This window comes from Syzygium oleosum, unplaced genomic scaffold, assembly GCF_021117445.2.
Source record: "Syzygium oleosum isolate NSW1041296 unplaced genomic scaffold, Sole_v2.1 Sole_v2.09, whole genome shotgun sequence".
In the NCBI taxonomy this organism is placed as follows: domain Eukaryota; kingdom Viridiplantae; phylum Streptophyta; class Magnoliopsida; order Myrtales; family Myrtaceae; genus Syzygium; species Syzygium oleosum.
Window position 1 is genome coordinate 11,187,168 of NW_026607493.1, and position 11,321 is coordinate 11,198,488.

The window sequence follows — 11,321 nt, forward strand, 5'->3', positions numbered from 1 at the left end:
ATTTTGTCCCAAATCCTATCCGGACGCTCGCACGATGTCTTTGCCCATTCAAAAGTTTTTGAGTCCTTAATATCAATTTTTCTCATGCATGGCCGACTTATGTCCCTTATATGACTGTTAAAGATCCAGCTATCACATCAACATAATTATCTCGCCTTCTTGTATATTTTGATGCATAAACCATAAAAAGATTTCCAAAGAAAAGTGGGGAGGTTCAAAATGTTGGAACGAAAATCCTTTGAGTCGGCAAAGGTTAAGACGGTTTTGTATATATATGTATATATATTTTGGTCATGCGTTAATTTTGGCACCGTTGTTGATAAGCTTGGGCTGTGGGTAAGTACATCTCGGTGTCTTCTTCGTGTGTGAGATTGGAGAAAAAAAGTACCAGTGATTTGGCCGAGAGATTTTGTTAATTCCTTCGTGATATTGAAATATTATTTCATGAGCAATTATTGGACTAAATATTGTATGAGTTATTAGATGTAGGGGTGTCAATGGGTCGGATCGGGTCGGGCTTTCTTGATACCCGACCCGATCCGAAACCTACAGGGTCATGCTTGACCCGCCCAGACCCACCCAAGACCCTGTTCACCGTACACCCCAAGGCCCGGGCCGGGCCGGGCCGGGGGGGGGGTTTTTTTTTTTTTTTTTTCGCTTTCGCGCAGATAGTAACATCTTAATACCCACAGTTCCACGTAAACAACCCTCAGTAATTCACTAGGACATAGCTAGACAAACAGGATGCATTAAGGAAAACTACAACTGAATACAATAAAGTTATTGAAACATCTGAATAGCATTGGATGAATCAATAATGCTGCGACCTCCCAGGATTGATTGATCAACTTTAGCACCATCCACCTCCCCATGGCCTGTCCCCATTTCTCCAGCGGCGTGACATGGTTCACGATCATTCAAACCCATTGGTACCTTTTCTTTTACTACATGCTCCCCAATATCGACCAAGTGAGAATCAACTACCAGCGATTTTCCAGTTCCCAATACTTCATCTTTCCTGAGAAATTTATTCAACAAGACTTTCCTGCTAGCATCATACAGTGTGACCTGAATGATCCAAGGGGAAGAAAACAATGAGCAGAAAAGTAATTCCAGGAACTATAAATAAGGGGTGTGAAAGGCCTTTGAACTTTTTTGGGTAGTGAAATGCACTTGAATTAGTGTGATAGTTGGAGCACATAATGAGCCACTATCCAAAAAACAGAAGTGCATCATGTTGGATCAGCAAACAAAGTGGCCAGCGAAGTTTAATGAAAAAACAGTTGCTTGAGGATGAAAGCGTCCTTGAAAGTGCTTTGGAATGACCGGCCGCCCTAAGGATCCGCGAACTTCAAGCTGCAAAAAACCATCGTGGTATTTCTTGGCCTCTTGAGTTACTTGGGTCGTGTACAAAACCTGCCATTCTACATGACAGGAAAATGTTAATCTCCAAGCAGGACATGCTCAGTTAAACTAACACAAAACAGCAGGAGAACACAGACCTCAAAAAGGAATATTCACATGCTCATGCGTGTTGAAAATGACTGGAGAATAATAATGAGATTGTTATTGATTTCGTTATTTCAATAACCTCAAGCTAAATGTAGGCAGTAAATACACAGCAATACATACCTACCCATGTAGAAATCTATCAGGATGTAGAAGGAACAATCTGCTAGTTGGTGAAAACTTCATTGGAAAATGTAAAAACTATAAAGGGATATGCTGAGGAATCCATATACTTGGTTCATTGCCCTCCTCTTTTCCATGAGGTTCCCTTAATTGTGATTCATTCTTCACCCAAACACTATGTAGTAAAAATATAAAGGGATAGTTTACCAGCTATTTAAATAGTTTTACCATACTTCTGTTAAAACTGTAGTAGTCCAAGAAAACTAAACATATGCAAGAATCGACCCAAAGCAACAGACGCGTGAAGCCATCCCATCTCAGGCCACAATTCAAACAGCATCAAAAAACACAGATGCTCCAAGAAAACAAACCCATCTCCACGGAGAACAAATTCATCATTTCTCATGAACTTCAACCGACCCATCCTTAATAAACCCGGAAATTCCCGACAAAATCCAGCTTATGGCAAAGCAAGAGCACAATCGCAACAAAGCGATTCCGTTTTCTGGAACTCTCGTTCGTTACCAAACACGAGAACCGGAGGATCTAGTCACCTTGCAAATGCCAAACCAACCTCGAACTCAAACAGCACCGCGGACAGAAACAGCAAGACAAGCTCAGGTCGCATTCAACGCGCAAAACGAAGACAGAATTTCATGACCCAAGAATTCTAAGGTTAAAAAAAAAATGAAAACCAAACGACGACCTCCATACCCACGAAACATGCTCCGAGAACTCTTTCGAAACAATCATCAACTCCACAGCCGCGGGTCGAACAAGAACGCGAAACACACAACGAGCCCAACCAACCCCAGCAGTTCAAACTCACCGTCAGAGCTCGCGCGGCCACCGAATCACTGGCCAAATCCTTCGCTGGCCACACAATCGGCCTCCGTACGATGTCCGAGCCCAGCGCCTCCCAACTCCGGACTTTGCCGCCCCCGGATCCGGTCCTCAGCGCGCAGACCGTTCCATATACACGAGCAGCTGCGACGGCTTCACGGCGGAGAGATATCGCTCACCTGCTTGCTCGGCTGCTGAGGCTCACGACAAAGGGAAGCGATCGGTTTCGTCGCCGATCGGAGAGAGATCTAGGTTTTTTCTTCACGCTCTGCGTAGCGCGCCAGAGAAGAGAGGGGAGAGAGAAGGGAAGAGAGACTGAGAGAGGGAGATGGGTCGGCCCAGAGTGTCAATGGGCCGACCCTAAAATACCCAAACCCTAATAATACCCCAAATTTTAGGGCCATATTCGAAGAAAACTAAAGCCCGACCCTAAAATACCCTAAATTTTAGGAATGGATAGGGTCGGCGCGAGTCGGGCCGAGCCGGCGCAGGTTATGTTGACACTCCTAATTAGATGTAATTGAAGACTGAGAAATACTAAAAGTGTTCGAGTGACTCTTTGGATCACTTGAGTTGTCTTCGTTATATCGATTGATCTTTAATGAAACTTTTTGTTGTTATACTCGTGGATGTAGGTCACATTGGTCAAATCACGTAAATCTGATATTCGATTTATTTTTTTGTTCTGTATATTTTACTGTTCGATCGGTTACTTCCGCAACAACTCTCTCTCTCCCTCTCTCTCTCTCTACACCCCACCACCCGTGAGGTTTGAGACGGCAATAGCGACGAGCTTGCATAGGGTCGAGCTCCTCGGCAAGTCGAAGCTCAACTTCACTAACTCTGCCACGTGGGTACTATCCAGAGGAGGTAGGATTCCCAAATAGTGGAAAGAGAGAGGAAACAAACAACGACGTGGAGGTTGACGATGATGAGCTGATATTTATATGGAGAGAAAGATTACAATTCTTCGTGATAAGTAAGGGTTTTCTTTTTTCGAAAAATAATTGAAAAGTAGTAGATAGAACAATAAGCTTAACCGATAGCATGTCTAATCTGGAGTTTAATTCGAAAGCTTAAGGTTCAATTTGACCCTTTAAAAAATAGAGAAAATACCATCAAAAACCCCAAATTATGCCACTTATGGCAAATTTACCCTGAACTTTTTTTTGTGATACAAAAAATCCCAAACTATACCACTTGTGATAAATTTACCTTGAACTTTTTTTTGTGACACGAAAAACCCTAAACTATGCCACTTGTGACACATTTACCCCACAATACTTTGGCCCATGGGCATTTTCGTCTTTTTCCTTTTTCCTTTTTTTTTCTTTTCTTCTCCGGCAAGGGCAGCCCTCGCCGGCGTCGGGCGAGGGTTGCCCTCGCCGGATTTGGCGAGGGCAACCCTCGCCGGCATCGGGCAAGGGTTGCCCTCGCCAGATCCGGCAATGGCAGCCCTCGCCTGAGTCGGGCGAGGCTGCCCTCGCCCGCCAAGGCGAGGGCGACCCTCGCCCGACGCTGGCAAGGGCTGCCCTTGCTGGAGAAGAAAAGAAAAAAAAAGGAAAAAAAAACAGAAAAAGGAAAAAGATGAAAATGCTCATGGGTCAAAGTATTGTGGGGTAAATGTGTTATAAGTGGCATAGTTTGGGATTTTTCGTATCACAGAAAAAAGTTCAGGGTAAATTTGTCACAAGTGACATAGTTTGGGATTTTTTGTGGTATTTTTCCTAAAAAATAAGGTACGCAAAAATGGTAAATGCGTGAAAAGTGTGGTGAATATGAAACTTCGAGCCAGCCGATGAGATGGGCTTTAACATTGAGGCGCAAGAAAAAACTCAGTTGATCTAATCTCTGGTTGTCTAAGAGGAGATCGCATCCTGGTCCAAAAGAGAGATGCGAAAGAAGAAAGGAAGAAAACAAGGCCAAGTCTTCAAGTACGTAATCTGAACGAGAAGTTCAATCCTCGAAGAATGTATGTGTTTTGCACCCCCTTTGCTTTTGCTAATATTGCCTGTCTTTTATCTTTCAAATGGGAAAATTGTCCAAAAAGTCCTAAATCTATTGCACTTTTGCCAATTCAGTCATAAACCTTTTAATTGTGACAATTGAGATATAAACGTTTTCACGCTTTATCAATTGAGTCCATCCGGCCGATTTTGACCGGAAATTGCTGCTGGCCATCCCACGTGGTACAGCCGGCGTTGACGTGATCAATATTTAGTAATTTCTTTCAAATTTTTTATTTTTCCTTTTTTTTTTCTTTTCTTTGTTTTTCTTCCCCAACTGTGGCCAGAGATGGTCGGCCAGCGAGGGCTAGCAATCCTTGCCCAACCCAGGCGAGGGTCACAAGCCCATCACCTGTGGCCAACAAGGACGTCGTGGCCCTCGCCTCAATCTAGGCAAGGACCAACAACGCCATCACCTTTGGCCGACAAGTTGGGGAATAAAAACAAAGAAAAGGAAAAAAATCAATAAAATATTCCAAAAATATTAAAATATTATTTATAATGGTCTATGTCAATGTCGGCCGTGCCATATAGGACGGCTAATGTCCACATTAGCGATTCCTAGCCAAAATTGATTAGATTGACTCAATTGGCAAAATGTGAAAATGTTTAAATCTCAATTGGTACAATTAAAAGGTTTATAGCTTTTTGGACAATTTTTCCTTTTTTAAACTACCCAACTAATTGTATCGGATCACTACCATCCCATCTTAGCGCAATCGTATAGTAGGTGCTCACTAAGGAATTACATATGTCGGGATTTAAACTTACGATAACGCCTTTTAAGGGGCAATATGATGTCAAGTCTCAACCCTTCACGCCTTCTAAGAAAAACCATTCTTGGCCCCATTCTTCGTGAATGGCAAAATGATCTCTTCATCGCAATGACCCCTTCGTTACTGAAGGGAAAATTTGTGGCCCTTTGATTCGATTCCGGGTTTCATCTTCGGCCTTCTTTTTATCACCTAGTAAAAAGGTGATGAACAGGGCTAAGTGCTATTGACTTTTCCTTAGAGTTATAGTAAGTGTCTCGCACCCGCTATAAAATATTCAATTAAATTAGTAATATTCAGTATAACATCTACCCACCTAAAATCACAAAAAAACACATAAGCATGAAAATTTGGAGTCACCCAAAAGATTTTTACCAGTTTTTAGGTAAAAGATGAAAAGTGTAAGGACGTTTTAGGTGTGCTGTAGCAGTCCATACTACCATAATTAAATGCTGTCATCACTGTCTTAAATTATACCTAAAGTATAAACGAAGTCTTCTTAAGACTTGGACCCAACAGTGCAATTAACGGGGGATAAGGGACACTCCACCAACTCGGCAGACAAACTCCAAGCCGTGTGACCTGCTGGAGGAAATAAATGGAACAAGTATGCCCATTAAACAGAAAACGTGCCTCTCAAGATCACCGAAGCTAAGGATTATGTGAGCCAAAGGATGCATACCTCCTCCGCTTTAGTGTGATGTCTCGATTCGTGTCGTATGCATAATGCATTGACAAGTGTCGGTGACCTTATTGAAATCTATGGTGGTATTTACGAACAGTGAGGGAACAAGTGCCAAAATCATATGCAAGGGAGATAGATTAAAATACATTTGAATTGGAAATGCTTTGTCGCCCCATCAAGGTCTTTTGATCCAGAACGTAACGTAACAAATGAAAATCAGTGGGGCACTCATTTTTAGTTGATTATGGCAAGTGGTTAGAATGTCATTTGGTGGCACATTAAAGTGAGAGATTTTTAGGAGGTGCGGTTTTGGCCTGAGAGCTTCTTCTTCTTTTGTCCTCTCCCAGTGAGTTAAGACACAGAGGAAATGGAGAAAGCAATGACCAAGGTTGGGAGCTTTTGGATAGCCAAAAAAGCCAAGCAAGAGTTCTCCAACATCGCGGGCGACCTCTCGGTACGAACACATTCACAATCATTCAAGAACTTTCCGTTTTAATCACATCTGCATTGATCTGGTTTGGTAGATCTTGTTGTTCCATGAACCTATAATAAGAATGTCTGCAATGGTTTCTTAGCATATGGTAGTTGTGTGCATATTGGTAATGGCTCGACAAATAGCTTTCTTGTTCATTAAGGTTGTTTCGTGTCCTGATTGTTATTCTTGGTATGGTTGCATAAGGGGGTCGGGCTGATATGCATGAACTGCAAACATATGTAGTTCGCTTTAAGTCATTATAGATCTGATGTTTTATGCCATTCCTCTCTCTGCATACTGCTAGTTACACTTTGAAGTGCCTTTGTTTTGTGTCTTGCCTCTCTGCATACCACTAGCTTTGGCTCTCGAGTACTTGCCTGATTTCTCAGTCAGTTTACTCGAGAGTGCTCTCTTCTTGCACCAGTTGCGAAGAGGGCAGTCCGAAGAGTCACTGGACAATCATAAGCGAAATATGTTCAAACATTTTCAGGCATAGACAGAGGGTTATTCAATCCCGAAAAACCCGATAAGACCGCGTCTTTCATTAACCCATCATATTTATGTCCTGACGCTCTTTCTTGTTAATGCGCGCGTGTGTCCAGTCTATATCGGGCACGGTCGAGGAGAAGGCGAAGTGGGTCATCAACAAATTGAAAGGTACTGAACTGTTTTCACTTTGGCTATTGCAATAGAACAGTGACAATAACTGGGTCAGGTCAGGTACGTTTTGCTGCTGCATTCTTGTTGCATCTGTGTGATTGATTCTTGAATTTCGCCCAGATCAATTTTGGTTGGAACTCTTAGTCCTTGACAGATATTGTACAGACTGTTTTCTTGAATCTAACAAGAGAGTTTCAAGAAGCCCTGCATCTGCTGTTCCCTTGCTGATGCCTTTTGCTCGTTCCCTCGATCAGGCAAGCCGCCGAAAGCGCTGCCGGATCTCCTCCGAGAGCACAACCTCCCCCCGGGCCTCTTCCCTCAGAACATCACGTGCTACGAGCTCGACGCGTCCAGGTCGAAGCTCGTTGTCTACATGCCCTCCGCCTGCGAAGCCAGCTTCAAGGACGGGTCCATCGTGAGGTACGCGAGCCGCGTCAAGGGGACCCTTTCCCGTGGGAAGCTCGCCGGGATTGAAGGCATGAAGACCAAGGTCCTGGTGTGGGTGAAGATCGCCGGCGTGGCCGTCGAGAGCCACAAGTCCGACAAGATCTGGTTCACGGCTGGGGGCGTCAAGAAGTCGCGGCCTAGGGACGCGTACGAAATGGCCCGCGATGCTGTTCGAGTCGACGAGTTCTAAGATTCTTCCGGTCGAACCGCGCAGTAAAATGGCTGAGCATAGTGGATTGATCGTCAGTTTTCGTTAATTTCATCTACTTGTACAGATTACAAAATTTGTCATTTGCGACAGATGATTTGAAGATTGTGAATACTTGGCCCCATTTGATAAGGAAAAAATGGCACAAATAGTCCCTGAACTTTAGGTCAATATGCAATATGATCCCTAAACTTTTAATTTATTTGATACGGTCCCTAAACTTTAACCCAATATGTAATGCGGTCCCTAAACTTTAGCCTAATATTCAATGTGGTCCCTGAATATCTGATACATGTTCAATTTAGTCCATGAAAATGTTCAATGTGGTCTTTTTATTAATTCAGTTCAGAAATTACATTGAACAGTTTCATAAAGTTCAAAGATTATATTGAATATTATATCAAAGATTTAGGGACCATATTGAATATGTATAAAAGTTATAAGACCACATTAAACATTAAGCTAAAATTTATGAATTGAATTAAATAAATTAAAAATTTAAAAATCATATTACACATTAGATTAAAATTCAGATGTCCTTTGTGTCATTATTTTTTTTCTTTTTTTGGATAAACTATACCATTCTTTGGGCGATACGCTTATCAAGTAATAATAATACACGAAATTGACTCTTGATAAGCATAAAAGATCAAATCTCTAGCGTCCAGAACACGCCAAACCCCCACCTCTTCTCTTGTCCTTCGTCCGATCACGACTCTCGGAACCCGATCCAACGGTCCAAAACCAATCGGGCCCCACCGATCCCCTCCCCCGGATGAAACCCTAGCGCGTCCCGATCAACCTTAGAAAAGCCGTACGATTTTAACGCATACATATAAAAGCCCCTCCCCCTTCCCTTTCTCTCTCCTCTCTCTCTCTCTCTCTCTGTCTCGCCATCGTCTCGGGCTCCGCGAACGACGCGCCGGTACCGCCGAGCCCCGAACTCGCCGCCGATCAGCCGCCGCCGCCGCCGCCGCCGCGTCGTCGCCCGCCATGTCGGACGAGGAGCACCACTTCGAGTCCAAGGCCGACGCCGGAGCCTCCAAGACCTACCCGCAGCAGGCCGGCACGATCCGCAAGAACGGGTACATCGTCATCAAGGGGCGTCCCTGCAAGGTAAGTCGTTTGCGCCCGTCTCTAGGTTTATCGGACTGGCGCCTGCTTGCTCGTGCCGCGATGCGGGATCTAGGGGATGCGATGGATCGGGAGGTTTTTCTGCTTCGTGCGAGTGTGGCTTTCGATAGGGCCTGGTCATTTTTTTCTTGTTTCTTCTGGTGATTCCGATCGAGATCCGTTTGGCTTCTTAAGCCTCGCTAGTTGACTGTTGTTGGATTTTCTGCGCTGGTGCTGGAGATGCGATGATGTTCTTGCGAGTCGATTTCTACACTTGTTGGCTAATTGTCGTTATCTCGCGGGATTTGGTGGGTTTTTTGTTTTTTTTTTCTGAAGTGAACGCCGAGGTTCGATGAATATGCGTATGTGTCGTGCCTGAAATTCGAGGGAAATGGGATCTGTCCCTTACTGGTGGGGTGCTGTCAGTTAATCTTAGTCGTGAGTCACTTGCTGGTGTGGACTTCTGTTTGCGATTCGTACTAAATTTGCATCTGGATTCATTTGATATTTACATGGTCACGACACGGCGCGATCAAGTGTTCGGGACTCTTGTTGTTGGTAACACTGCTGTCCCTTTTGTGTCCCTTGGTCTGTTCTTCTGTTAGTTGCTTTTCCTTTTTCTCTTTGATCTGCTGTGTGATTTCGGAAGAAATCCTTTCATGTCCAGCCTGATTATTGCTCACTGGATGGTGCTCTTTTCAGTGGATGTGTAATATTCGTCTGGAACCATGTTATCGGAGTGTAAATTACAGAGTGTTCATTTGTTGTGTAGCTAGCTCTCTCTTCTAGTGTGTCTACATTTCGTCTGTTGCTGGTGGATCATGTCAATGTTAAGTGATAATTTATACATGATAAAAGCACAAATCATCACTCCTTGAGATCCCTTGGGAGCACTTTTCCGCTATATTCTTGCACTTTGCTTTATGGTAGATTTATGGCTGCATGCATTGGTCTCTGGGGTGAAACCATTTTCTTACCTTGAAGGTTGTTGAAGTTTCCACATCTAAGACTGGGAAGCATGGTCATGCCAAGTGCCACTTTGTTGCAATTGACATTTTCAATGGAAAGAAGCTCGAAGATATTGTCCCCTCATCCCATAACTGTGATGTACGTGTCTAAACATTCCCTCTATCAGGTAACTTGGTTGTTTTGCTACTTTTTTTAAAGAGGGGGCTCATAGCTTTTTGCATCTTGCAGGTTCCCCATGTCACTCGTACTGACTACCAGCTTATTGACATCTCTGAGGATGGATTTGTATGAGCTACCTTGGTTTCCCCCTACCATTATTAATTTGGTTTGCTTTGATTTTGCAAGAGGCATTGACTAGATTTCTTTCTTCAGGTGAGTCTGCTAACTGAAAATGGGAACACCAAGGATGACCTGAGGCTCCCAACTGATGACAATTTGCTGTCTCAGGTTAGTTAATTAGTGTATGAGGACTACCCAATCTAAGTTTCTTCACTAGTTTAAGCTAGATAGCAGTGAGCAGTGCAAACACTGCGTTAATGCAAGATTGAAATATCTTCTTACTAATCTATGTTATCTAAGCAATGGGAGATTATCATCTACATCTCTGTTTGTTTGTTCTTGCGATGGAAAATCTGTGCTGAGCTCAAGTAATTCTACTGGTTTTTGCAGATCAAGGATGGTTTTGCTGATGGAAAGGACCTGGTGGTGTCTGTGATGTGTTCAATGGGAGAGGAACAGATCTGTGCTCTTAAGGACGTTGGCCCGAAGTAATAGCAGCATGGTGCTCTTCGTACTTTAATTTATCGATTCCAGCAAATTTTGCCAAACATGTTATAGATACTATTTTAAGGTGATATATTCTTTTGGGTTCTGGTTGTGGAAGTGTATTTGAGGTGAGACCTGTACTAGATTTAATACTCTGCTTTGGACTGCATTGGGTCGGGTTACTATTCAGCTGATGACCATCTGTAACAAGATGGGCAAATCTGCCAAAGAGTGTAAACAAACTTTGGTTAATTGTTGCACTTTCATCTATTTTCATGGTTCTTTTCAACTGCTTCACTCATTTAGAGCCGGAGATTGTTATTCTTTTTAGTGTATCCTGTCTTTGACTCTCCTCTCTCGGGCTTTTGCTCTGCCTCTTTGCAGAGCACGGGAGTCAAACCCCGCATTTATGATATTAGCGTCCCCACCACCCCATTCCCTTACCACTGGACCGCGTCCCTAGCGTAGAGATTGTTTTTTCCCGAGCAACACTTTAATAGATGTGTGCTGCCTGTGGCTGGGTTAATCTTTACTTTTCTTTCTGGGTGCAACCCGAAAAGGCACTAAGAAATTAATATGTTCTTGTCATCCTTTTAAGGCAACACATTCTATCCTCTGTATTCTGGTGAAATGCATTTGGCAACCGAATGTTTTTGTAGTTCTATATTTATATAGCTGCAGAAAGTCAAGGCTTTAATTAGAGGATCAATATAAGCCCGATTCTGGCTTTATCTTGAGGGATGGA

General features: G+C 43.3%; 2 protein-coding genes and 1 long non-coding RNA gene across 3 annotated transcripts; 2 read left to right on the forward strand and 1 right to left on the reverse strand.

Moving 5' to 3' along the window:
* Positions 1-1,014: 1,014 nt before the first annotated feature.
* Positions 1,015-2,895, reverse strand: LOC130138998 (uncharacterized). The gene is made up of 2 exons (XR_008817241.1): positions 2,462-2,895; positions 1,015-1,424 (listed from the first exon to the last, which is right to left on the reverse strand). It is a non-coding gene; the product is annotated as an uncharacterized LOC130138998 (long non-coding RNA).
* A 3,274-nt stretch (positions 2,896-6,169) lies between these two features.
* Positions 6,170-7,894, forward strand: LOC115690687 (uncharacterized protein At5g01610-like). The gene is made up of 3 exons (XM_030617127.2): positions 6,170-6,393; positions 7,017-7,071; positions 7,329-7,894. The coding sequence occupies exons 1-3, from the start codon at positions 6,307-6,309 to the stop codon at positions 7,709-7,711; spliced, it is 525 nt and encodes a 174-aa protein (XP_030472987.1). The 5' UTR covers positions 6,170-6,306; the 3' UTR covers positions 7,712-7,894.
* A 705-nt stretch (positions 7,895-8,599) lies between these two features.
* LOC115692913 (eukaryotic translation initiation factor 5A-2) lies at positions 8,600-10,865 on the forward strand. Its single transcript, XM_030619898.2, has 5 exons — positions 8,600-8,845; positions 9,827-9,949; positions 10,040-10,096; positions 10,184-10,258; positions 10,481-10,865. The coding sequence occupies exons 1-5, from the start codon at positions 8,723-8,725 to the stop codon at positions 10,580-10,582; spliced, it is 480 nt and encodes a 159-aa protein (XP_030475758.1). The 5' UTR covers positions 8,600-8,722; the 3' UTR covers positions 10,583-10,865.
* Positions 10,866-11,321: the final 456 nt, after the last annotated feature.

Excerpts from the sequence above, each read along its gene's own strand:
- LOC115690687 (XM_030617127.2), top strand. The coding sequence starts at position 6,307 with ATGGAGAAAGCAATGACCAAGGTTGGGAGCTTTTGGATAGCCAAAAAA. Across the intron at positions 6,394-7,016 it reads ACATCGCGGGCGACCTCTCG|TCTATATCGGGCACGGTCGA; the intron begins GTACGAACACAT and ends GCGTGTGTCCAG. Across the intron at positions 7,072-7,328 it reads GGTCATCAACAAATTGAAAG|GCAAGCCGCCGAAAGCGCTG; the intron begins GTACTGAACTGT and ends TCCCTCGATCAG.
- LOC115692913 (XM_030619898.2), top strand. The coding sequence starts at position 8,723 with ATGTCGGACGAGGAGCACCACTTCGAGTCCAAGGCCGACGCCGGAGCC. Across the intron at positions 8,846-9,826 it reads TCAAGGGGCGTCCCTGCAAG|GTTGTTGAAGTTTCCACATC; the intron begins GTAAGTCGTTTG and ends CTTACCTTGAAG. Across the intron at positions 10,259-10,480 it reads ATGACAATTTGCTGTCTCAG|ATCAAGGATGGTTTTGCTGA; the intron begins GTTAGTTAATTA and ends TGGTTTTTGCAG.